Genomic DNA, 27,551 nt, shown 5'->3' on the forward strand with positions numbered 1-27,551 from the left:
CATTAGATGCCTGCTATGGTCTGAATGTTTTGTGTTGCTCCAAAATCCATATTTTGAAATTCTAACCCCCAAGTAATGTATGGGGGTGGGCTTTGGAGGTGATTGGGCCATGGGGTGGAGCCCTCATGAACCAGACTAGTGCCCTTATTAAAGAGGCCCAAGCAAGGTCCCTTGCCCCTTCTGCCATCTGAGGACATAGCAAAAAGACAGCCATCTACAAAGCAAGTCATCAGGACACCAAAGTTGCCACTTTGATCTTGGACCTCCCCATCTTCTACAACTGTAGAAATACATTTCCGTTGCTCATGAGCTACTTAATTTATGATATCTTGTTATAGCATCCTGTATGGACTAAGACAATGCTATTATTATTATTTTTTCTTGTATTGGGGATTGAACTCAGAGGCACTTGACCACTGAGCCACATTCCCAGCCTTATTTTGTATTTTATTTAGAGACAGGGTCTCACTGAGTTGCTTAGTGCCTTGCTTTTGCTGAGGCTGGCTTTGAACTCGTGATCCTCCTGCTTCAGCCTCCTGAGCTGCTGGAATTAAAGGCATGCACCACCATGCCTGGCTTATTAGTTTTATCTCTACTATTGCCATAAGTTTTCTACTTTCCAGTTTTCACTGTCTTGGCCTCTTATCAGGCCACCATTTTCCACTGGGAGCAAGTTTCCCTCCAATCTATTCTCCACGAAGCAACCAACTGCAACGTTTGAAATGCAAACATCCTTTACTTAAAACTTTCGTGGCATCTCACTACCTTTTGGATGAAGTCTAATCTAACAGCCTACAGCTTTGAAATCCAATCATCAATTTCCCCTTTATTTTCTGGCGTAACAGGATTCATTATAGGTTCTCAAGTAAACAACACTGCTTCTTAACTCCTGGCTTTAGTTCACGTCACTGTGTCTGCCTAGCATAGGTTCTCTTGCAGCCCTCCCTACTTGCATAGCCCCCATACTATCACTGTGGGAGTTAGAATTCCAAAATATGAATTTTAGAACAACACTAACATTCAGATCATACCAAGCATCTAATGATTTAGATAATGTCTGTGGAAGCCCCCCGAAATCTGCCTTCTGATCTCTTGTAGACTCAGTTTTCTATGTGCATCAGTTCTGGAAAATTCTATTTGTGAGTAGTCATCCCACAGTTCTCCCTATTCCTTCTAGTACCCCTTGTGGATTTATATTATACCTCTCTATCAACTGCCAATTTCTCATATTTTGCATTTTAATCTCTGTGATGCATTCTCTGTAATTTTGTTCAGACTTCTTACATATAATGCAATCATTTTTTCAGCAGTGTCCAATTTCATCCTTCTGCCCATATTTAAGTTCTCTGGGTATTAAACTACCAGATAACTTCTTACTCTTACTTCTTTTCAGTGTTCCCTTCCTTCCTTATAATTTCTAGTCTAAATAAACTCAAGTTTTTTAAAGTCATTTACAGTGTACATATTGGTTTTCTTTGTCACTGTTACCCCAGATTCTTGGAGGTGCCAAGTTTTCTATTTACTATTTCTTTCACATTTTTCTTGTTTGGTGTATGATTTTTAGAGCTCATTTCAGTTAGGACTAGATGTTCCGGGTTGTCTGATGTGCTTTTGTTGTGGAATTATTGCTAAAGAGTGCTTTTGTTTTGCCTCCTCCTGGAATTTACCAGACCAGAACTAATTTAGTTTTGGCTTGGAAAATTCCACACCATGCAGGTCATTTGGATGCTACAATGGCATAAAGCATGAGGCTGGGTCTTTAATTTCTATTATAGAGAATTTTGTGCCCTATCCAGAACCCCAAGGAGAGATGATTGTTATGTTTTCTCTTGTCAGCCCACTTCCACTGAAGGAGCAACTTGCCAGGGTCCTAACTTTATCTGAGCATCTTAGCTCAAACCTAATGGGTTTTCCAGGCCCAAAATCACATCCCTTAAGCTCCAACTGAACATATCCTCCAACCACAGTATCAGGGCTTATATAGTTTAGTTTTTGCTATCCTTACCTCTAGCAAGCTCCCTAATCAATCTTTAAATTCTAATTTCTTTCACACTCATCTATGTATTTAAATCTTTTATCCAGCATTTCTTTATGTTTATAGAGGAAAGGGATCCATTAACTTAGTATGTTACTTTTTGAAATCTCTTTATAAAGACTCTCTTTTACAATGCTAACAACCATGTAAGATTATGATGATACTGAAAACCACCTCTAGCAAGTTGCAGAGCCAAGACTCAAACCCAGTTTCACTAGGTTAATGGTATTTGGGGGAAAAAAAAAGATTTAAAAAATTGCCAGTAACTAATAACAACAAAGAGTTCCAGCTTAACTATACTTTTGCCAGCATTTGGTTATTGAAGGTGAAAACATCAAATATATTGTTTTAATATGTACTTTTCATTACCAGCAAGAGTAAATATTTAACAAATGTCATTTCTACTTTCTCCAGTTTCCCTTCCATTTGTTGACGCCACAGGAGGCAGATCACCTAAGACAAAGCACAGATGACAGATAAATGAAGTTCTATTGCAGATCAGAGCTTATTTGGAAAACGAAAAGCTCCTTATTACCTGAGATCAATGAAGAAAATAGCAAACTACTAAAATATTTCTTTATTTGAATAAGGTCAGTGTCATTTTTTAAATTCCAGCTAGCATAAAATAACAATCAGGAAAAAAAAAAAAAAAACTTGACAAAATGTTATCCAATTGAAATTGACAGTGGATAGAAAATCCTTTTAAATTTTTAAGTAATATCATAAAAGAAATATATTAAACAGGCAACACACAGATCTAAAAAGTTGCAAGAGCTGATTTTACACTAGATCTTATAAATAAAAAAAATCCCCAATATAATAATTTGTTCACTATCTCCCTTTGACAAATACATGGACAGGGAAAGATAATCACATCTTAATATTCACAACTGCTTTATGTTCTTTACAAAGACCACATCTCTGCAAAGTGGCAGGGCAGGCAATCCCTTATTCAAGTAATTTCTGTTTTCCCCACGTTATCAAAAAGTACAGTTGTCTGAGATGAAACATCAGCACAATCACAACAAGAAAGCAAGGGCTTTAGCTGGCAGGCTTCAAGATGGGAGTTTCCATGGCTTGACCAGGATCTGAACATAAGCCGCCACCAAAGTACCAAGAGCTACAAGTAATAACCTGGATTTAGTTTGTAGTCACTAATGAACCAAGAATTTTAGTAAAAGAAACATTAAGTAAATTTTACATATAAAAGAATCAGTGCACATTTGCTAATAATTTCATTGATAATAAAAAATATTATGCTCTCAACTCAGCATTAAGCCAACAAAAGACCTATTTTTCACTCTCCATTTTAGTGGTTCTCAACCATTAGTGTGCTCAGAATCATCTGAGATGCTTGTTGAACACTGATACTCTGAAGCCCTCCCACCCCTGAGTTTTAATACAGGTGATTTGGAATGGGGCCCTGAAATCTGTATTTTAAACAAGCACTCCATGACCCAGTCTGGTCCATGGACTATACTTTAAGAAACACTAATATGCCTTTAACACATAACAGAACATTGGTTATTGTGACTTCATGGTAAAGTTTCAAGCTGAATAAAACATTCAAACAATTGGAATACAAATAAGTATATTAAATAAGGGCATCAGCCATTATGTAATTGAATTTTCTTTTTAAAAGTGGCATCATAAACACAACAACTTACATTAAAAATTTTAAATAAATTTTGTTTTAATCCAAGGCACCTGTAAAATACTTGCTGGTGTGAGAGAAGTGACTAAATTCAATTATACATAATAGTACAAAAATGAAAAAATTCTGGCAGTGATCGATTTTTCCACGACCGAAACACTTTGTTAAAAAATGAGCTACTTGATGATTTTGAGGAAAACAAATTTCAAATAATAAGATAAATGTCCTACATGAACTATTTTACTGATTTTCAAGCAAGTTAAATTAATAAGAAAAAAATTCATGCTCATTCTCTTTCATAACAACCATCTCCACTAGTATTAGGAACAATCAGAAGAATTCCCCTTGAATTCTAACCTGAAAAGTGTATACTGCATAGATCCTGTATTTCTTTAATGTTCAGGCACATGTAACCATGGGCTTTAAAAAATACTGGACTTGGCAGCCTTTATCTCAAGAGGATTTCCCAAGGTCCACAGTATATAACATATTCTTCTGAGGGTAGTTATTTTTTTTTTCATGGAATATGAGTAAATTCTGTGATGAATGATGTCTCCAAAACATGAATTTCAAAATGTTAACACAAAGGAGAAATGTGAGAGGAACTTTTTCAACGTTGAAGTGACCGAAGTAGGGTGAGTCGTCATTAGTTATTCTCTTTCTGTGTTCTAGGATAAACACTTACACAAGAAGCAATCCAAGACTGTTCGCACACACAGTGCTAGTTAGGTACTGCTATACTGGCACAGTTCTTCACGAAGTCTTTATAGAAATTTTAGGTCATTAGCCCAATCTGTAAATGACATTTGAGAGGAATCTTGGGAAGGCTTGGAAGAATTCAATAGTACTATTTTATAAAACAGTATTACTCTTGATCCTATGGCAAAGGAAAGAGAATCAAATCACTTTAGGTAAAAGAGTATTTTGAAGCAAGCAAAAGTAAGTCTACATCAGGTGTGAAAACAAAAACTAAATCTGTATTTATAAAATGTCATTTACAGATGGTTTCTCTAATACCCAGAACTATGTACAAAGACTATAAAATCTCCTTCCAGTCTAACATTTCATGGTTAAGTTTACTAACAAGTGCTTTACAACATCCTTAGTTCTGGCATTAAAAGGAAGAAATCAGAAGTATTTTGCTCTATTTTTCAATTTTTGCCTTCAAAAATCTTAAAACTGCTTCTAAATCAAGCCTCCTTAATGTAAGAGTACACAAGGAGTAACAAATCCTGGGTTACACAGAGTAATGTAAACCACAGTGTAGTGGTAGGTTTTGTGAACTCAAAATATTCTTAAAACATGCAATCTGAGCTGAAATTCATTGGACAAAATGAGAGAAATAAATTCCTTAAATTAAAAATATAAGTACAAACAAATTATTTTTTATAATACTGAATGAAGACACTCAAGAATATTGGCCATCCTGAAATGAATACATCACCAGGCAAAATAACCATTAAAAACTATTATCAGAGGAATGTTTTCATCTAAGTGACTTTTTAGGCAAAATGCAGCTCTTAATTTTTCCCTAAAATTTCCTTTAACGGTGAGATGTAGCATTGATAATCAGAGGGAAAAACATTTCATTAAACATTCTGAAGCTTATTAACCACATCATAAAGCTCTGAGACAAAACATTCTTTGATTCCAGAGGGAGCTATATTAAGATTAAAGAACTGCAAAGCCAGGTCTTAGTTTAGGAAATTCCAACCTTTAAGACTTTGGTGACAAAATACAATGGAGAGCTGTTACTGAGACCCATATTCTGGGAGGCAAGAGGACAAGTGTGTTTATGTTAAATAAATAAGCCTCTCCATATTAGAGACTTAGTGGGTTACACTCAGATCCATTTTCTATTATTTCTATTTTTTATTTTCTAGTATTTATCCTCTTGTCAATATTTATTCAGTGGCTACATTCTACTAACCAGTTCACTGAAATTTAAACAGATTTATGTACTATGAATAAATTTACATGTGGTTATCTTTAAGGTTTATTCTTACCGAAAAAAAAAAAAATCAATGTTTAAACAATGTTTTATTTTATATAAAATTTAATAATTTAGACTATGAAGTAATTTAAATACTTAAAAGTCCCTCAAAAAGACATTTTGTACATACATACATGATGTACACACATGAAAATGGTGGTCAAAAGAATTTTTTGGCAGCTGCTTCTTGCTGAGTCCTACAAAAAAAAGAAAAGAAAAAAGAAAAAAAAAACTGAAAGAAGTTCTTCACATTAAACTTTGGAAAGAAACAGGATTGCTTAAAATATTGATGCCTTTGAAATATAAAATACATTAAGATAAGAATATATTCTATGTATGTACTCCAAATGTGAACTGAAATAGACTAGAAATAATATTTGCTTTGTATCTGAAAGTTGCATTATGGGTATATATAACTTCATACAGTATTTTAAATTAAACACAGAAAATAATTATGTCAAATTTCACGGAGACTCACCTATACACGATGTAACCAATGAACAGCAGTGTCTGTACAATTACAAATACGATGAAGTGAACCGTCGATAAACATGATGGAAATGGTGGTAGTTCTGGGCATTTTGATCTTTCATTGGACGGCTATAATTATAATTAGTCAAATTAGTAGCTTGGAAAAAGACATACATGAAACTTTATAAAACTTGTGGTTTATTATACAAACAAGTATTTTGATTAATTCATCCCTAGAAATATCTTCTATCACTTCAACTTTTCCTTTTTTTTTTAATTTAAAAATGAAAAAAATTTTTAAGAGTAGTTGACATGAGATGGTTTCTACCTTATCACACTGCCTTCTGGCTCTTGTCTTCACTAAGGATGATGATGATTTTGAAAGTTTTAGAGATGAGAAGTAATACAAACCACATTCCCCTGGACACTTTCAGTGCACACTTGCTGCACTAGTGTGTTTACCAATAGCTCACCCTTCACTTTCAAAAGTGTTTCAGTTCAGAAAATAAATGGCACAGTTATCCTGCCAATAAACTACCAACATAATAGCTCTTACTTACCATCATTCTCTCCAATCTCACAGCATTCAATATTACTCACTACTGTTCTAAAAAACATTTCTCTTCCTATTCCATATGTATTGTTCTTGATATAGTTACATCTACCCAGCACAGTTCTTCAGGACATATATATTACCCAAACCATCCTGGCCTTAGCCATGGATCAGAGAAGATACTAAAATGGTAATCAGAGAATATTTTCATTGAATGATAATGTAAATCCTACATATAAAACTTAACAAAGAAATCAAAATATATAGAAATTTGAAAGACATGGACCAATTCTACCCTGAACAATAAAAATGAACTTCAGCTAGCTGGGCATGATGGGATGATCACAGGTTGGAGGCCAGTCTAAGCAACTTAGTGAGTTTAGTCTCAAAATAAAATTAATTAAAAGGGTTGGGAATTTAGCTCAGTGGTATAGCCCCAGTACCCGCCTCCCCCCGCCAAAAAAAGGTATTAACACTAACTAATGTTAAAATATTTTCAGCAGAATAAAAGTAGACCATGCATTCTTCCTTTTCTAAGGAAGTCTATAACAGTTACAGAAAAAGAAACAAAGTTACCACATTTCGCTGTACTAAGATGTCTATGTCCCTCTTCACTATGTGCAGGTGCTCCTTGATGTCCATGAAGTGCTGTGTGGTCTCATAGACTCCTCCTGCAGAACTGGGGTGCTGTATCCCACTGACCAGTCTGACAGTTTCACTCATGGAATTCCTGAAACAGAAAATCTCTTTATATAATGAAATCACTAAAAAGATGATTGACTTTTTCAGTCACAGATTTCAAATGGTTATACTTTTTGAAGCTTAATAATCAGATCACATACACATATACACACACAAAAAAAAGGGTAAAGAAAGTATTTAAACTCAGAATTGTCTTCAAAACTAGAAAATGATTTATAAAACTACAGCTTAATACTACGGCTTTATTCTTCACTAAAGGCCACCTAAAAATAATACATAGAGAGTACTACCAAATAATCTATATTAAAACCAGCAACGTGGGCTGGGATTGTAGCTCCGTGATGGAATGTGAGGCACTGAGTTTGATCTTCAGCACCACATAAAAATAAATAAATAAAATAAAGGTTAAATTCTGAATAATATAATGGATATTAATTACTCTTAATAAATTATAAGAAATCTTTCCAGTGTTTTCAATGTTTTACAGCAAAGGATTAAGCAGACCTGAACTCTGCAAATCCTATGCATTCTAAGTTTTTCAGGACTGCCCTTGATCAGGTCATCTCTATAAGCACCTGGAATATGCTGCCCAATAAAGAGTTATTTTTCTGGGGTGTTGGGCCTGGCCAGTTTATGCAAACTCTGATTTATGAGAATTCTGTTTTTGTTTGCCTACAGTCATAAAGAAACTGATGACAGAGTGTTTGTGGTCAGCTACATGGGTGCTCCATTTATAATGACTGACCTCTAATAAAAATCCTAGATGCCAAGGCTTGGGTAAGCTTCTCTAGATGGCAGCACTTGGCACATATTGTTTGTCACACATTGCCGTTGGGAGAATTAAGTATAGAAGATCCTTGACTTTCGAAATTTACAGTCTGACAAACCCCTTATAAAACGAAAATATAAGTTAAAAGTGCATTTAGTACAACTAAGCAACAGCACATCATTGCTTAGCAACCCAGCACACTATAGACTACTGGTTGTTTACCCTCATGACTACATGGGCTGATAGGGTCTGTGGTTAGATACTGCTGTCTAGTATTGCAACTAAGTATTATCCCACACATTGTTAGCCTGGGAAAAGATCAAACTTGAAAATTTGAAGTGCAATTTCTATTGTATGTGCATCACTTTTGTATAATGGTAAAACTGAAAAATTTAAATTGGGGACCATCTGTACCATCTGTGAGAACACTAGCAGAGGACAACCAGAAGCTGGAGCCTCTTTCTCCTGGACTCAACTCTCTGTACCTTTTTTCTTTGCTATTTTGCTTAATACCTTTTTGTTGTATTAAACTATAACCATGAGTATAACAGTTTTTCTGAGTTCTGCGAAGACTTCTGGTAAATCTTAGAATCCTAGGGGACTCTGTAACCCCAAACACAAATCCAACTACTGTTTTCTCCTTGCAGTTCTACCAGATGGCCCCTATACAAACTAGTGCTTCAACCAGAAGCCAACCAAAGAAGAATCTATTTGTTCCAAATATAAAGGAAAAACTGGTTGGTATGCTGAGATGGTGTGATATTCTCCAACATGATATTATTTTGAAGGGTAATTCTGACTTCATGCAACATTTTGTCTTAACATACTGACTTTAGAATATAATTTAATGCAAGATGTGATTCCACTATTCATACGTAAAATAAGGAGTTCTACCACTGAGTATGCCCTTTCAATATGAATCTGTAAGCATGATAGTAAGAAATTACAAACATTTTTCTTTAAAAATTGCAGAAATATAACAGGCTTTTTATTAATAAGGAAATAAATTTACCTGAAAATATCATTATTTTACCTACTAAGCACTTAAAAAGGTATATATTAACACTTATATTACAAATTATCTTCAAGTCTGGAAATTTCTTTTGTGAGGTAAATAAAATACAACTGGCAACTGTTGAAGCTGAGTGATGGATACACAGATATTCATTGTACTATTCTATTTCTGTGGATGTTCGAAAGTGGCCACAAAATCTAAAACTCAAGTGTCTCTATAATGTTTGCTATTTATTGCTCAGATTTTATCTCCCACTACTCCTTTTTACCTGTCTTGGCTCTAGCCATTCCTTGAAAAATATCCTTTCCCTTTAAGCCTCTGGATGTTCTTTCTAGTAAAATCCCTCCACTATAGGTTACCTTTCCTCTACATTCTCCCCTGGATCCTTCCCTAACAAACACAGTCAGTCCTCCCACATGGAGACTTTCCTACTTTGGATCTGCACAGATGGATCAGCATAAGCCCCCTGAGAATGAGTTTTATGTCTCTGATTTCCTACCAGTGTCTGCAATTATGGTTCAATTTGGAGGAATAAATACAAAGTTATCCCACTCATTTCCCTGGAATAAAATTTAAAAAGAAGAGCTCTACTAGAAGAAAGCAAAAAGAAGACACTCAAATCTCAGAATTAATTAGAAATAGCATAGTTATGTCAGACTAAATGTTAAGTTTTAAAAAACTGTATTTGACTTAAAGAAGCAATGAAGACTTTAAAACTAGCTATAAAATATCTCAAGTGCTTTCTGAATCAATATCATATATTGATTAAAATTTATTTCCATGGCACAAGTGCTCAAGAAAATTCATGAGGCTAAGCTTTTCCATTAAAACACCAATTAAGGATTATATTTTAATACACTTGAAATACTTACCAAGACTAAAACCTCCCATGTAATATAAATTTCTTACATAACTCCATTTAAGAATATTGCTTCCCAGAAGTACAAACTTGCTTACATAGAAATGTCTTTTTAGTATACAAAAATTGAGTCTCTTAATGTTCTCTCATTCAATCATTCATTTGTTTGCCTGTGATTCTGCTAACATTTATTTGGTACATGTTATGAGCCAGGCAATTTTTAGGGAAATAAACTGTGTGAGAAAAATGTAATTCCTGCCCTGCTGAGCCAACAGTCTTGCAAGAGAGCAATGTCTTAGAATATAGAGTTCTGCAAATAAAGATGTGTTGAACTTTCCTGGGCACCTAGAGCAGAGTATTAAAGAATGAGGATGGGTCTATGAGGCAGAATTGTCGTGAAAGGGGGCATAGATCAAGTGAAAAGAGGATAGAAACCCAGAGAAAACATCTTTTAAGAGATGTTGGAAAGAAGATCAACACGTGAAGAAAACTAAATGGAAGCAGAGAGGCCAAAGAGTGAGCAGTATGCTAGAAATCTTGAAAGGAAAAAGTTTTGAGATGAAGAAGTGGGAAAAGGTTCAATGCTACAGAAAAGAGGCTGAACTACATGCTTTCTAAGACCTCTACAGAAAAAAAAAAAAAATTATAACTTTATGGGAACATGAAAATCCTTTATAAAGACACAAATCTTCCTTTCCATTAAAGACAAATATTTCCTATCTCTTCACATTTTTCCTGAACCTTAATTCCAAAGAAAAAGCTCTATAGGACCAATTCAAAATTTGAGCTTAGTTTTGGTTAATTTATTGCATGCATGACATTTGTTCTCCACTAGTAAGTGGGAGTTTGTAAGGACTATCAAATATCCTAAGGAATTCCTAACCACTACTTAAATTTTAAGGTGTTCTAATACTACTGCAATGTGAAACAAACAAAGCACAAGGGTTTCTAGAGTATGAAGACTTAAGAAAATGCACATGTGCAAAAGAAAAACAGGAAGAACAAACCAGAAACTAATGTAATTGCTTGTCAACAGAGATACTGGGAAAAGGTCTGAAAGAAAGGGAGAAAGGACTGAGGAGTGATAGCAGGGAAGAAAGAGAAAGCAATATTTCCTTGGAAGGATATATCCTGGCGGGGAGGGGGTCTGAATAAGTAATTAGTTTAATTGATTGTATTTTATCAATGTTAATTTCCTGGTTATGACAATTATACTGTGGTCATATAAGATGTCAACATTAGGGGAAGATGGGTAAAAGATTTTTATGGAAATTTTCTGTACTATTTTTGCAGCATTTGAAGTCTAAAACAGATGAAAATAAAAAATTCAAATGTTATGTTACATGATCAAGTTCATTTTCAAAAGAACTCTATTCATTTAGCTAAACTATCTGAATAGCTCAACTATTCAGTTGGCAATCATGAGTTCACAATATGAAAAAATTTTTAAGTGCCAAAAAACAGAATTAAAGAAATAGAAATTTTCAGTTATAAGTTGAGTGGTTTTCATCTTTAGATGTCAGGAACATCACCTTCTGTTTAATCCAGTTTAATTTCCTAATCCTAAATAATATACCTTGACATTCTTGTTTGTCAAGGATTATACTGGTCAGGATAGTGCTCTAAAGCATTAGCTTATGGAAACGTGAAACTCTGGCTTGTTTTCTCTGCTCAAGGAATTGAGAAATGTTAATCGTCTGCATAAGTAAATCATTCTCATCAGAAACTTATCATTCAACACTCTGCTCTTTGTCTAGTCTCTCTTAAGAGTACAAGATAAGAATGAAAAAGAGGCGGTTACACATTATTTCCTTTAAAATGTTTTCATGCCATAAAAAAAAGAATACCTGCATCCAATTAATTTATATTATAGTCCTACAATGCTAAACATGCTCATTCCCTAGTATTTCTCATAGAATTGCTATATGTCACATTCCATATTCTTTTAATATTTTCTACATACAAGCACACACCTGACTCTGTCAAGTTAGCTTTTCTAAAGACATTAAAGATTTTTTTCCAGGTTAAAACTATTAAAAATTTAGATGTTTATAGTTTCTAAATATCAAAAATTCTTTTTTTATTATTTAAAACTTATATAATTTCATACTGCTAAATTTCTGGGGGTTTTTTCCATATTTTATTGTGTATTGTCATTGTGTAATGCACATAATTACATAATGATACATAATGGTGAGATTTGTGGTTATATATTCATACATGCACACAATACAACAATATAATTTGGCCAATATCATTTTGAAGTACTTCCCGTTTCCTTCCTGTCCTCCCTCCCTTTGGTCCCTTTCCTCTATTTTACTGATTTCCCGTTGATTTTATTGAGATTCCCCCACTTTTCTTTTCCTTTTTCCTCTCTAGCTTCCAAAATTTTCACTAATTTATATCACAGCATTTCTTGGATAGAGGTGAAATAATTTTGATGATGTGAAAACAAACATATATTAGGTGTTAAACAACAACAACAAACAAAGCAAAAGTAAGAAAAAAAAAGTCTATGAACATAATGCCTAAACATGCATTCTATTATGAGTTTGAGTCTTCTTTTTCATGAAAAGGAAAGAAATTCTTTTACTTCTTTTTTTTTCACATCTTCATAGATGTATTTTGTATAACGATGAGGGTTTCCTTCCACCATCCATGCAATTCCCCTTCTCCCTCCCTTTCCCTCTCACCCCTCTTCCCTATCTAGAGGTAATCTTCTTCCCATGCTCTTCCTCCCTACCCCATTTTGAGTCACCCCCCTTATATCAGAGAAGACATTCAGCATTTCTTTTTTTGGGACTGGCTAAGTTCACTTAGCATAATCTGCTCTAATGCTATCCATTTCCCTGCAAATGCCATGATCTTATTATTTTTTAGTGCTGAGTAATATTCCATGTGTATAAATGCCACATTTTTTTTATCCATTCATCCATTGCAGGGCATCTAGGTTGGCTCCACAGTTTAGCTACTGTGAACTGTGCTGCTATAAACATTGATGTGGTTGTGTCCTTGTAGTATGCTGTTTTTAGGTCCTTTGGGTATAGTCTGAGAAGAGGAATAGCTGGGTCAAATGGTGGTTCCATTCCCAGCTTTCCAAGGAATCTCTATACTGCTTTCCAAATTGGCTGCACAATTAAAAATTCTTATGTTTATAGTCCCCTATTTATAAAATGAATCAAGAATGTGATTGATCCCTCATAATAACACAGTGCATGCATGCATACCTTCACTAGGATAAAGATACCACTTAACACTGAAACACGACTTTGATGCACTTACTTCATTTCATTTACTTGTCTCAGAATCTCATGCTGAGTTTTCACAACAGTATCCAATTCTTGTTGAGTGACCTGGAAGAAAAAAAGATGGTCAGCTAGCTCTATAATCCTCATTTTATAGCCTTTCTTTTCTACTCTAATCCAAGAGAGGCAAAATAAGGCATATTTGCATGTTCTGAAAGCTCACCTGCCCATGCTGCCCTGGGATCCCTGATCCTCTCTTAGAGATTTCTTCTGTCAGGGAAGAGACATATCTTCTCTGTTCATCAAGAATCATATCTAATTGTCGGTTCAGCTGCTTGATTTCAAGATGAATACGATTCTGTCCTTCAAAGATTTGTCTTAGCTCACGATCTCCTACACTCTCAAATATTTCATCCGCTGCAAAGTAATTATGAATTAAAATTAGAATCACCTATATATACTTATATATAAGTGATTACTAAAATACTGTAACCAAACAAAGGGTAAACAGACACCAAAATTAAAACATTTCCAACACAGTAGTATAATCTTCCAAAGAGAAAATGTGTAAATAATTAATTTAATCATGACTCTTACTATTTGTTTTTTGCCATTTCTAGTGGCTGAACATTTATAAATTCCATTTAAATTTGTCATTTAAAAGTAATTTTTTCTTTCATACATATTGTATAATTCTGTCCGTTTGAATAGGCAGAACTAATGTAGGGTGACAGAAATCAAAATGGTGATGGGCTCTGTGGAGAGGGATTTTGATGTGATGGAGGCACCAGGGAGCTTTCTAAAGTGAAAAAAATATACTGAGTGATAGTTAAGTAGGTGGAAACATTTTTCAAAATTCACCAACTACACTTTTCACATACTTAAAAGAAAGAAGTTTATGCTTCATTTTTATCTTCTTCAAGTCTGGATGACACTGGTGATCATTACACTACACAGTGTTAAATGTTTGCTACAGGCTTTAAGTACAGCAGTGATTGTTTATGTGCACAAGGAAAACCAGGTAATAAAAACCAGTCTTAACATTATATTTTTGACATTATTAATTTAATAAGCAAGATCTGAATTACATTGGCTTAGAAAAGTACTTTATTTATTTATTTATTAGTTTTTGTTGGACACAACATCTTTATTTTATTTTTATGTGGTGCTGAGGATCAAACCCAGTGCCCACACATGCCAGGCGAGCACACTACCACTTGAGCCACATCCCCAGCCCTAGAATAGTACTTTAAAATACTAAATATTCAAGTCCAGGATTCTATTAGTAGTAAGGAGAGAAGTGGATTAGATATCATTTCACATTATTCTGACAATAGTTTTGATAGTTTTTAAGTATTATCTCTATGCTAAAAAGGTAAATAGTACCACTAAAAGGAGAGACATAAACCTTGGATGATTTCATTTAGCAAATACCTGCTGAGCCTCACTAGCACAGTAATGTTCTGGGTTACTTTTTAGGTTTAGAGAACATAATAAGTGTAATCCCTGCCCCATGGAGCTCAAGCACTAGTGGTGTAGGATTCATCTATACAACTGTGGCATTCATTACTGACACTAAGATAAGGTCTCACTTTTAAGGTCTTTCAACTCTTGAGGACTGAAAATTTGTTCATAAATTGTTTCCAAAAAATTACTTAGAGCTTACTAGGTCAGAGAGCAGGGGGTGAGATAGGAAACACATGGAATCATGCATCCAATTTACAGCCACCATGGATGTCAGCTTTGCTACCACTCACCAGGCTGTCCCTGAAGGTCAGGGTGATCCTTCTGGAATTCCTCTTTTTTTTTGTCCAATTCTTGTTGAAAGTGCTCAAATTCCTCCTGATACTTTTCTTTTTCTTTTTCTGAAATTTCTTTATCTGGTGTAGGCTTTATTGGAGTTTAAGAATAAATCATAAAAAAGATAAGAGAACCTGTGAGACATTTCAATATATGTTGTTTTTCTTATGTTCACTATTCTACCACCAGCTGAAAGGTTAACATAATGTGGTTATTCCTTTTTATTGAAAAAAAAACTTTACTCTTGCTACTAATATTAACAACAAAAATAACAATAACCACTATTACTTGCTCTAAGTATACTGTCTCTTTTAATCCTTACATCATGAAGTGGCCAGGACAAACATCTGTTCTGCCAATAAAAATATTATATACTAGAGAGGTTAAGTAACTTGTACATGATCATACAGCAGGAAGGTCAGTCTTCCCGAGTTTTCAGCCATGAGGCATAACCATTGAAAATTGAAAATACACTTTGAAAAACAAATATATGTACTCACTGGCTCCTTTCCAGGCTCAGTCAATTGGAAAGTCAGAAAAGAAAGAACATCATGGTCATCTACAAATTAAAAAAAAAAAAAATTCCATAATATATTATTTTTATAGCTGTGAATTTGTATTTATTGCTTTTAAAATAATGATAAATAAGCTGTAATTTGATAAAGGCAATGGTTCTCTGTGACCTTAAGGGCAAAAATTCATCTGAAAGATTTACATTAAAAGTAATCCAAATTCACTTTCTTAAACCCTAAATCACAACATTTAACAATTTTAACATATAACAGATGCTTAACAAATGTCTAATAAGGAATAAACAATAAACAAATAGACAAAAATCCTGTTAATATATTTCCTATACCTAACTGTCTCTGAGTCTATTTCATCACATGTATTGGTTATTTAAATAAAAAATATTTATTTTACTCACATGGAAGCCACAAATAACTTTATGTTTTATCTAAAATCACATAAAATCAAATTAATGTCAAGCTGTTTAAGCTAAAAGCAGAGACTCAGCAGGTTGTCCTGGTTAGTTACACCCACAGAGTAGAACAATTATCTACAGTGTGCATCAGTCTTCATGCTTTCTACCACTCATGGAAATTGAGAGATGCAGGCAAATTCAATCCAGAAAACTGTGATTCTTCACAGTACACTGAGAAACTTGAACAGAAATCATGTGGTCTAAAAGGGCAGGGATCAGACCTTCTTGGGCTAACCATTATAGGCCATGTGATCTTCAGAACCTTTCACATAAGATTTGACAAATTCATCTAAAAATAGGAAAAATGTGGTCTCTCTTTCGGCCCTCCCTGGGTTGCATAGAACGATCCATACATTTGAAAAGTATTTAAAACTACAATGCCATATAAACACAAAATTGGGTTAATGTGGAGTAACTTCATTTATTACCACACAAGAGAAAAAATGATCACTGAATCTTGGTATAAAGTTTGGTCCCCAAATAAAATTTCCTCAGATTGCCAAATTCACTTATATATGATGTGACAACACTTAGGGTCCTAAAACATATGACAATTAACCTTTTTTTTTTTTTAATTTTTATTGTTGGTTGTTCAAAACATTACATAGTTCTTGATATATCATATTTCACACTTTGATTCAAGTGGGTTATGAACTCCCATTTTTACCCTGTATACAGATTGTAGAATCACATCAGTTACACATCCATTGATTTACATATTGCCATACTAGTGTCTGTTGTATTCTGCTGCCTTTCCTATCCTCTACTATCCCCCCTCCCCTCCCCTCCCCTCCCCTCTTCTCTCTCTACCCCCTCTACTGTCATTCATTTCTCCCCCTTGTATTATTTTTCCCTTTCCCCTCACTTCCTCTTGTATGTAATTTTGTATAACCCTGAGGGTCTCCTTCCATTTCCATGCAATTTCCCTTCTCTCTCCCTTTCCCTCCCACCTCTCATCCCTGTTTAATGTTAATCTTCTTCTCATGCTCTTCGTCCCTACTCTGTTCTTAGTTACTCTCCTTATATCAAAGAAGACATTTGGCATTTGTTTTTTAGGGATTGGCTAGCTTCACTTAGCATAATCTGCTCTAATACCATCCATTTCCCTGCAAATTCTATGATTTTGTCATTTTTTAATGCAGAGTAATACTCCATTGTGTATAAATGCCACATTTTTTTTATCCATTCGTCTATTGAAGGGCATCTAGGGACAATTAACCTTTTATATCTTCAAATTTAAATATGTTTCCTTTGCTGTAAAACAGTACCCAAACTAATGCTGTAAGTTGGATACCTGTATGCATCCCTAGCCAACTGTATACTTATAAAACAATGAGAGCTGTCCCAACAGAGCCAAAGACGCACAGTAGACTATGGGAAGGCTTCAAATAGTCTTAAAAGGTTACATGCAAACAAGTTTACATATCTCCAAAATATATTATTACCAATAAAACTCAATTCACTAGCTTTCAATATTAAAAAGATAGCATGTTTTACCTGCAAGACCTCCCGTTGCAGCAGATATTCCAAAATACCCTTGTGGAGGGATCACCATATTTTCTACTTTGGCGCAAAATTCATAATCATTTCTATTTGGTGTAAAGCCATTATTGATCATTACCTAGAAAGACATACTACAGCTATAGCTTTTACAATGGACAGTGTAAAATGATCTACAGTTAGTCAATTTGTTCAACTTTGCTTCCTTCAAAGCCCTGGGTTCAATCCACAACACCATAAATAAATAAATAAACAAACAAACAAATAAATAAATTAAAAATAAATAAAAATTTGCTTCCTTTCACTATTATAAAGGGTAATTTTAAATAACCTCACTTACTTAATATTATCACACAATAAGATATTCCATTTGTTTTTTACCCACTGTGAAAAATGTTTAAAATGTGAAAATTTTGATAATTTTTCATTCAAATTTTCTAAAATGAAATATGGCTCACTTGCTCTTTAAAAAATTATTCTCTTTGTATGGTTTATTCAGAAGAGAGATCATATTTGTTCTGAAACCCCAGTGACAGAGCTAAAACCAAATAGGTTAAGTGTGCAAGTTTAACTACACCTCATAGAGAATTAAATAGATTGCTTCAACTAGTGAGCTCTTCTTTATTATGTATGTGAAGTAATTGGGCTGTTATAGGTTAGCAGAAACAGCAAAAGTAATAGAAGTCTCTAAAAGGACATCCAAGTTTCTTCTCAGTAGGATGTATATTTGAAGTAACGACCCTAAATTTCTTAAGAGAATCTTGGAATTCTAAGAAAGCATAGGGATCCAGTAGACACATGAACACTCTTTCCATCAACCCAGTCAAGTTGAGGTTTCACCTCTTCATTCCTAACAACCCCATCACTAGCCCTACCCCAAAAGATAGCCACTGAAATTGGAGTGGCCACACAAGGAGTAGGTCCATGGCATGGACCAAGGGCACCTGTATCACTACTTCTAGAGTCAAAGTTTTGTCACAGACAATTAAGGTTAAATCACACAGGTGAAATGTTATAGAACTCTGTCCAAATTTTCAGAAAAAGAATAAAATACCCATCAATAGAAAAGGTTATTCTCTATGTAATGTAATATAAAAATATGTGGACTAAAAACTAGTTAAAATTAATTTTAAAGATCACTGGCCATATAGTTAACTAATATTATTATTTGTTTCTTTTTATTAGAAATAATCCTGTTTCAGTTTATATCATTTGCAACTTGTCTTTATTGTCTTGTTCTTATTTTTTTTAAAGGGTATAACATATTCATTGTACTATGAGTTAGGAGGACCATCAGGACTGGGATTGTAAAGCCCACATACTATATGTTCATAATTAATGCCAGAACACACACTTCATGCTTGCAATATCTTTTTCTTTTCCCTCCAATGTCAAAACAACTGGGACAAGCTGAGGTGCAAATACTAACTTAAACATTTCTCGAGTACCTAACATGGGCACAATATTAATGATTTTGAGAATCATAGGATAAAATGCCTGCCTGAGGTTATAACCATATTGGTAAGAAAAGATATAACATAGAGTTAACTAGCAATTCAAGACAGCACATTTCATCAAAGACCAAAAAAAGCACTAAAAAAAAAAATAAATGAAACTTTAAGAGTTTAGGGGAAATATATCATTATAAGCTGATGTTTGGGAAATCTGTGGAAAAGGGATCTGAGGCAGTATGTTCAAAGCTGAGTATGGTCAGTCAAGTACAGAGAAAAGGAGAGAACATCACTGGAAGGAACAACAGGCTGAGCAAACGCTCACAGGCTAGACCCAATAAGCTGCATTAGGAGTCCAGCATGTTCTGCAGCATGTAACTTCAAACACCAGCCTACAGTCATCTGTAGATATTAGGCAACAAAGAATTCCAGGGCCAAATAAATTTGCAGAATGTGAGGCTTATTAAAGGTCTATTTATTTATCCTTTCTTTATGAAGGAATTTTAAATATGCTAATACATATAGCAATGCCCAATCTCATCTTACTAGGAAATTTTGGGGGGAAGTAGTACACTCTGCAGGAACTGCTGGTGGGCCCCTCATTGTATAGATTGTGTAGAATCATGCAGGCAGCCTCCCTGAGATCTTAAGTGAGCATCTACTCACCATGTGAATATCTGCTGTCTGAGCTTTATCCATATGAAGGTAAGTGTGACTTAGTGATGACCCTAATGAAACTGTACAGAATGAATAGTAATTATAGTGAAACTTATGTCCAGCCTAATACCCTGGACATATCCTCTATAATGAGATCTCTAACAGCTTGGAATTCAAGATCAAGCCAATATAGTTTTCCAAAGGGCTGGGAGTATGGTTCAATGGCAGAGCACTTGCCTAGCATCCATGAAACCCTGGGTTCAATTCCACATACCTGTAATTTCTTTTTCTCCAAAGAGCTAATTTTCAGTGTTTCATACATAGGAGTTTAAGACTAGCTCATGATTTAGGAAAAGGAAAAGTTCACAAAAGATATTGATAACATCTTTAAAAAGCAAAGTTTACAATGCATTGATGATCTTAGTTATTAGAACTGCCCGTTGGATACAGCCATCTATGTTTTATGCTAAATTCAATTTATCTATAATTAAACCATGTACCAACCCTCTCATTTCCATTTTTCCCCAAACACAAAGATAACTGCTACTCTGCTAGGAAATGGTACCAATTAGTTGTCTAATGGGCAGACATTCAGGAACTATCTTTCACTCTACAACTCTATTTGTACCTCAACCCCTGGCAAACTGAACTAAGTTAGTCCTACAGTCTCTACTTGCTCCTCATCTCTCCTCTGCCTTCCCTTTGGCACCACCTTGGTGCAGACCACAAGTGGAGTCTTGCAGTTAAGATGGAGCTGGGTTTACATCAGAGTTCTCTGAGTTATTCAGTATGATAATATTGAAATTATTCAAAATCTCCTATATTCAATTTCATTTAAGATGGGGATGCATATGCCACAGGGCTATTTAAAAAACTGCACATAAAGCACAAAGCACAGGCCTGGAACTTTTCAGAGTCAAGTAGTCAAAATTGGCTTATCCTTTAAGAACACTAGGACCTAAGTCATCTTTCAAAATTGTAAATCTGACCATTTCACTTTCTGCTTAAAACTAAACTTTCTTAAAAGTTCTTTACAGGATAAACTACAGGACACCCTGTGCAAGGCGTATAACCGCCAAACTTTCAAACTTGCTTCCCCCAGGTCTCCTCTATAAGTCAAAGCAAACTCTGTCTCAAATATTTCAATTTCTCTCAAGGCCCTATGACTGCCTTCTGTGCCTAGAAGACACACACACACCCTACCCCAAACTTCCTGCTCCTGCTTTAAAATGTAGCTTAACCCTGAGAAGCTATTTTTGACCTTCCCCACTCCCACATCAGAGTTACAGAATTTCACTCCTACAATTCCTCAATGGTGGTGCGTTGTAGTCTTTGTTACATAGCATGCTAATGTTACATGTGTCTCTAGCATTAGACTATAAGCTTTCTGGGGAGAATGACCTTTGTCTTACTCCTACTTCCTAAAGACTAGCATATATACATATAACATGTCACATAGAGCATGGTGCTCAAATGCCTACTGACCAAATGGAAACCTGCTGGCAAGTTCTTAAAATAGATGCCTATATATACCAAGCTCTGAAGCCATGTCTGTTCTCTTAGAGTAACACTGATCAGCACATAAACAATATCCACATTTAAGTCCATTTAATTTCAATCAATTCAAAAAGAATTCAAGAAGAAAAGTCATACTAGAACATTATTCATTTGATTACTACGACTTACTGTCAGAGTTTTCTGGTAATATACAATCTTTGCCCGAACAGGATAGGGTTTATTGCGAAAGTCCCTCTGACAACTTGCTAGGGCTTGCGTGGCACCATCACTAGAGTGTGAGAGAAAGGAAAAAAAGAAACTTAGAAAGCTTTTCAATATTTAAAAATTCAGGAAGATTAAAATAATATCGAGTTATGATAAAATCTTAGGATACTTATTTCAACTTTTTATTTATTTAGAGGATACAAAGGTGCCACAAATTTTTTCCTGCCAGAACTTTGAGTGATATGAGAACCAATTTTATTATGTGCTGACAGCAAGGAGAGATATACCATTCTGTATGAGGCTAGGACAGAGGACCTCTACCATAGGGCAGAATCCAAATTCCTTAGACTCCACCAGAAATGAAATAAAGTAGAATAGAAAGGAGAATGCCTAGGTACCTCTACTTTAGATAGCTCCAGAGAGAGCGGTGATGAACTACCAGGGTTGAAAATCACTAAGGCAGGAAATAGCAAACTACAGCAAGGATAAGTAATGTTTCTTGCAGTTCACTGACTAAGAGGTAATTCCTGTATAACAAATATGTGAAAATAAAAAATGTACATTCCTAGTTCACATACATTATAAATACACTGAACACTCAGATCCTTTGTAACCCACAATATTTAGAATGAATAAAGTGGTATAAATTGTGTATTCATTAGTTTGGTCAAGGCTCAACTTTAGTTTTAAAACTAATAAAGCTGAAAAAGTAAGACTAGTGAAAGCCAGGAAGATTCTATAAACCTTCAAAAATATTGTATAATATAATTTTAGGTTAAATAAATATATATTTTAAGTTTAACATATGATGTGGTTCATAGAAACAATTTTAACCCATTTGGTTTCATTGTTCCAGATGTGGAACACCTATAAGCAAGTAAATATTATATAATTATATTATACGCAATATAATTATGTAATAATTATAACTATATTATATAATTATAATAATTTCAATTACATAATGTATATAAACTCTAGATTATGATTCCAACCTATTTTAATGTACCTATGTCAATTTCATTAAGATATTCAGATGTGAAAACTTGGGACTAATGGGTTGGGACACAGTCAAATTAAAATAAGATCTATTCACTAAGTTACAAAATGACATTGTAAGAAAAAGAATAATCTTAATTGCAAAGTATTCAGGATATGAAACAATATTTTTCATGCAATTTCTGAAGAGAAGCTAAAATGAGAAACATTGTAAGATCATACACTTACTTTTGATGGTCATAATGGATTTGTCCATTGTTGCCTACGATAACTATAGCAGGATTATTTTTCTAAAAATAAAGAGAATGCATTTGTTTTAAAGGCCTTAATAAAAAATTCTAGATCATTCTTATACTATGAATGAAGTCTCTTATATCTCTAAAATTCTAGAACTCAAAATTTTAAAATAATATGGCCTTGGCATTCAAGGAATTATTAAAGTTCTTTGAATTGCTAATAGGGATCACTGAAAGTCAGGGAAGAAAAAAATCAGCTAAAAGGAATGTCATTAATCTTAAGGCTACTGCTAAACCACAGTTAATGTTTACAATATGTAAGTACATTTTGTTCTTTACTGTTTTAGGAGAGATCATCAGAAAAACTGGTCTGATCAAAAAGAGAGATTGACATGAAAAGATGTTACATGAGCTAGCAATAAGTCATGCACATGAACACTGTGATGAGAGCAAACTTTCAAAAGTCTTCTAAACATAACTGGTTTCACTGCCTACATTTAATGTTTCAGGCTTATCCATCAATATTATTAAGCACATTACAGGGATGGTGGGGAAGGCAGTCACTGCAAAGTTCTAAGGCTCCATTATGACCTCCATCTGGTTTATGAAAAATTGTATCTGTATAGCTCAGTTGCTAAATTCTCACTTGCTAAATTCGAGACTAATTACCATATTTAAAATATCACCTGCCAAGTTTGCCACAATTAAACTCATGAGTGTCAAACAAGGTATATTTCTCATAATCTAACTTTGCTAGCAGATATAACAAAGTCGGTAACTGCTTTTAAAATAAATATACCTTTCCATCATTGTCAAAAGAATCAAAAAATATTCCAACGCCATTCCACATATCGGCTGATCCAAACACAGGGCCCTCCAAGCCTTGATTTTCTGTATACCAAACTGCCTAAAAATACATAATAGGGAACCATTAGGTCAGTGGTGTGTGCATTTATAATAATTTTCTAAGTAACAGAAATGATCTTACTAGGCCATCGGCTCCAATTCGACCTCTTCCAGTCACTCGAAATGTCACCTCCAATTCCCAGTTCTCAAAGGCTGCTTTTGTCTTTGTCCACACTGACCCTCTTTGGCTTTTTAAAGATGGTGCTATTCGAATTTGATCTGAACTTGCAATAGCATCTACAGCAGAAACAAGGGAAGAAAAGCTTTAAATTATAATTAGATAAAATTCAACACATCATCACCAAACTACTACATATTTAAAAAACTAATTTTAACTTAGTAAGCTGAACAATAATTTTATTAAGAAATAATTTCATATTAACAGTTTCAACTTTGAAACTTTAGGCCTAATGCCTCTTTTATCTTTGGAACACTGAAGTATCTCTGTAAAAGTAAAAATAAAATAAAATAAACCTATAACAATACATTTAATAGTCCATGGCAAGAGGAAGGAAATTATGACTTAAAAGGCAAACTACCTATTTGATTCTCAGAATATTTTTTAAATACCTCAAAAATCTGCAAATATTTTTTTAAAAAACTGTGCAACATATTTATTTATTTGTTTACAAATGTTAAAAAGTCTTAAGCATTTTGAAAAGAACATACCACTAGGAATCAAGAGACTTGTTCCTAGTCTCAGTACAGCTGGGACTTTGAACAAATAAATTCTCTTACTCTCTTGGGTTCACCATATGTTTACCTGTAAAATGAAGGGGCTGAGCTTGATCACTTCCATAAACACCCCAAAAGTAATATGCAAAATATTCTGCATATATGCATTTTTCAAGGAAGAAAGTCAACTAAATTTCAATTCAGTAAGCCATTCTTCAGCTTTGGCAGATTCTGAGAGAAAATGGTGATCCCCAAAGTAGTGGTTTGCACTTCCAGTCTGAGCTGAAGTGCTAGCCACTAATTAGCAGGTTAATCTTAGGTAAGTTATTTCATCTCTCTAACAACCTCAGAGGCATATAAGGGGTTATAAAAGTGCACATACAGGCATACCTTGGAGATACTGCAGATTTGGTTCCAAACCACGGCAATAAAGCAGTTTTTACACATTTTTTTTTGTTTCCCAGTGTCAATATAAAAGTTATATTGACAGTACACTCTAGTCTATTAGATGTATGCGAGCATAATATCTAAAAAAAGTACATACCTTAATTAAAAAGTAACATTATTAAAAAAGCTAATGATCATCTAAGCTGTTTAAAAAACAATGGAGCCAACAGACTTGCTGGAAATAGGACTGTCACATATCTTTGTTTTGTAAAAAAACACAATATATGCAAAATGCAATAAAATGAGGTATGCTTATACGTATTTCAATCCTCCCATTCTTGAATTAGATAATTATTAAAGCATGATTAGGCCTAAAATTTGAAAAGTTCTGCATAACCTTTCAGATATTAAACTATTATTTATGCTGGGAAATAAAACTATAATATCACTTTATAGGTAGGAAAAACTGAAAAAAAAGTAGAGTTGAGATGCTTCAGTATAATCACTCACTTTTGTCATCATCATTTTCAAACACTGAATGGTTGAGAGGAAGGCACCAGAAAGAGTACTGGACAGATAATCAGAACACCTAGATTTGAGTTCAATTCTATAGATACCAGCTATGTAACCTTTTCCAAGAAACTTTACCTTTCTGAACATCAGTTTTTCCATATGTAAAACAGATAACACCTGTCTTATCTACTAAGGAACAAATCGGAAAAATGAAGGTGAAAAGAGATTTGAGAGCTATAGTTACAAAGTATCATTTTTTTTTTTTTGCCCTTATGGACCCATGTGTACCAGCAGTACAAAAGGACATTAGAACTAAGAAAGACAAACATGATAGATTTTATCTTAATTTAGGGCTAAACATTAAGGGCTTTGTTTAAATTAGATCCTAATATCTCTCTACTTTTTGTCTTACATAATGAAAATGGGGAGGGGGGGATGAACAATGGCAGAAAGAGAACAATAAGACTATAAAAATTAGAGTAGTAGTGCAAGCAAGGGACATCCATAGCAGTAACTCCCAGAGTCAGTACACAGATTAAGTCACAGTTAAAATACTAATCTCTTTATTTCAAATATAGTCTAGACAAACAATTTAAATGCATTAAGGTACATTATCCTGAATTTTTGCATCACACCGGATTAATAGGTTATGGCTCTATAAAGAAAGTCAAAGTAACTAACTTTGGTAGTTGATTAGCATTCCTAATTTGAGGATATGGGAGAGAGAAAAGCAGGCAGATAATGGAGAGGCGCAAAAGTGAAAAAGTATGAACAAATCCGTTACTACTGAAAAATTAATCATAATTCCTCTCCTCCCTAAAACACTGAAAGCAAAAGATCCAAAACCTTGTGTTTAGTATAATCTGCATCATCCTTGTGTATCAGCAATGACGTTATCTTAATAACAATTGCCCACCATTATCCTTTTGCCCAGTGGGCTCATAATATATAACTGCTGAGTTAACAACATAATTGCACTCAGATTCAAACACTTGATGACTTGGTCATTAAATCAAATTGAAATTTATAACATATAATTACATATTCATTTGCAGGTAACGGCCCTTCCCAAAAGAGTGCTTTCTATTTAGTACTTACTTTCTAGAAATGAAACATTTTATTTCAAGCACTGGATAATCTAGAAGGATGTATACAAGCCTTATATAAATGATTGCTTAATCACACATTCAGATGGAATTCAAACTGCCAGAGTTTTCTTGTCATCAAAAGACCTTGGCCACTTGTTTTAAAGGGTGTATCTGATGGTCACTGAACAGAGGTTATGACATGCCAAGTGGTAGGATTGATTCCTTAGTCAGCAGTGACACATCAGCACTAGAACCTGCAGATATGCTCTAACAAGACTCTCTTATCGATAAGAGGGCCAAACAAGGTGAATAAAACTTGAAGCAGAACTTCTATTTTTTTTTTCTTAAAAGGATAAGATATAATGCTATTCTTAGCCAGGTTCAGAAATAATCAATACAAAAAAATCTTCTACTACTAAATAAAGCATGAGTGTGACTATAAAGTTTCATAATGCAAAGATCGAAGACCACACCAAAGTCAGTAAGAGAGGCAAAGGTGTAGGTCTAACAGCTTAATAACGTCTTCTGACATGCAAAAACTTAAAAATTACTTTAAAACCAATCTTTGTATTCTCTGGAGTCTTCAAATGGCATTGAGTACAAACCTGAGCATTAACCATTGCTAACAACACTGGAGAAAAGTAAGCAGGAGAAAGGAGGCTGATGAAACAGGTCTCAGGTTGGGATGGCTGTGGGTGGGGAACGTGTCCCCCAGAGACGTGGCATCAGGGTGAAACGTGACACCTAAAAGTGAGTTTGAGGGCTGGGATGTGGAAGGAAGTAACAAAACACCTCTAGACCAAACGGATAGTACCGAGGAGATCAAAGAAGTCATGAGGTGGATGAGAGTGGACAGAACGCTGAGAAGGCTCTCGGAGGCTGGCGGGGGAACTTGCAGGCCAGAGGAACCTGGGGTTGCAGAGAGGTTCCCCACCACAGCGCATACGGTGTGCAACAGCTGGAAAAGGACCCTCACCACACCAGGGTATCCGCGAAGAGAAGGTGAAAGGAGGAGGCGGAAGGCGGAGAGGGGACCCGAGCCTCCCGCCCCCTTCCCGGGCTTACTCCCCGCGTGGGCCCAGAAGGGCACGGTCCCATCGCTCTGCACCAGGTGTGGCCCCTTGAAGCTGTATTTGTACTCGAAACGGCGATGTGGCATCACAGCCGGGGTGTCCGCAGCACCGGCGGCCGCGGGGTCGCCTCCCATGCCGTCGCCCCGGACGAAGCGACTGAGTGACAGCAGCAGGGCGCAGAGAAACGGCAAGGCTCTGGCCTGGGGACCCCTTAGCCTGGATCCCGCCATCTTGGATTCTGGGACGCAGAGGCCGGCGGGAGA

The 27,551-nt window shown here is 34.9% G+C and overlaps 1 protein-coding gene across 2 annotated transcripts; it reads right to left on the reverse strand.

The window, feature by feature from the left end:
* Positions 1-2,060: 2,060 nt before the first annotated feature.
* On the reverse strand, positions 2,061-27,551 carry Lman1 (lectin, mannose binding 1). Of its 2 annotated transcripts, none has more exons than XM_046419464.2 (14): positions 27,281-27,551; positions 23,635-23,789; positions 23,446-23,553; positions 22,639-22,700; positions 21,376-21,475; positions 17,579-17,702; positions 15,597-15,655; positions 15,054-15,186; positions 13,520-13,713; positions 13,334-13,404; positions 7,283-7,436; positions 6,161-6,282; positions 5,830-5,879; positions 2,061-4,566 (listed from the first exon to the last, which is right to left on the reverse strand). In XM_046419464.2, the coding sequence occupies exons 1-13, from the start codon at positions 27,516-27,518 to the stop codon at positions 5,843-5,845; spliced, it is 1,557 nt and encodes a 518-aa protein (XP_046275420.1). In that variant the 5' UTR covers positions 27,519-27,551; the 3' UTR covers positions 2,061-4,566; positions 5,830-5,842. The 2 variants fall into 2 exon arrangements, with proteins under 2 accessions (XP_046275420.1, XP_046275419.1); XM_046419463.2 differs by having other exon boundaries at positions 5,817-5,879.

This window comes from Marmota monax, unplaced genomic scaffold (assembly GCF_021218885.2).
Source record: "Marmota monax isolate L192 unplaced genomic scaffold, Marmota_monax_Labrador192_F-V1.1 WCK01_AAM20220418_F8-fsc00088, whole genome shotgun sequence".
Taxonomy (NCBI): Eukaryota; Metazoa; Chordata; class Mammalia; order Rodentia; family Sciuridae; genus Marmota; species Marmota monax.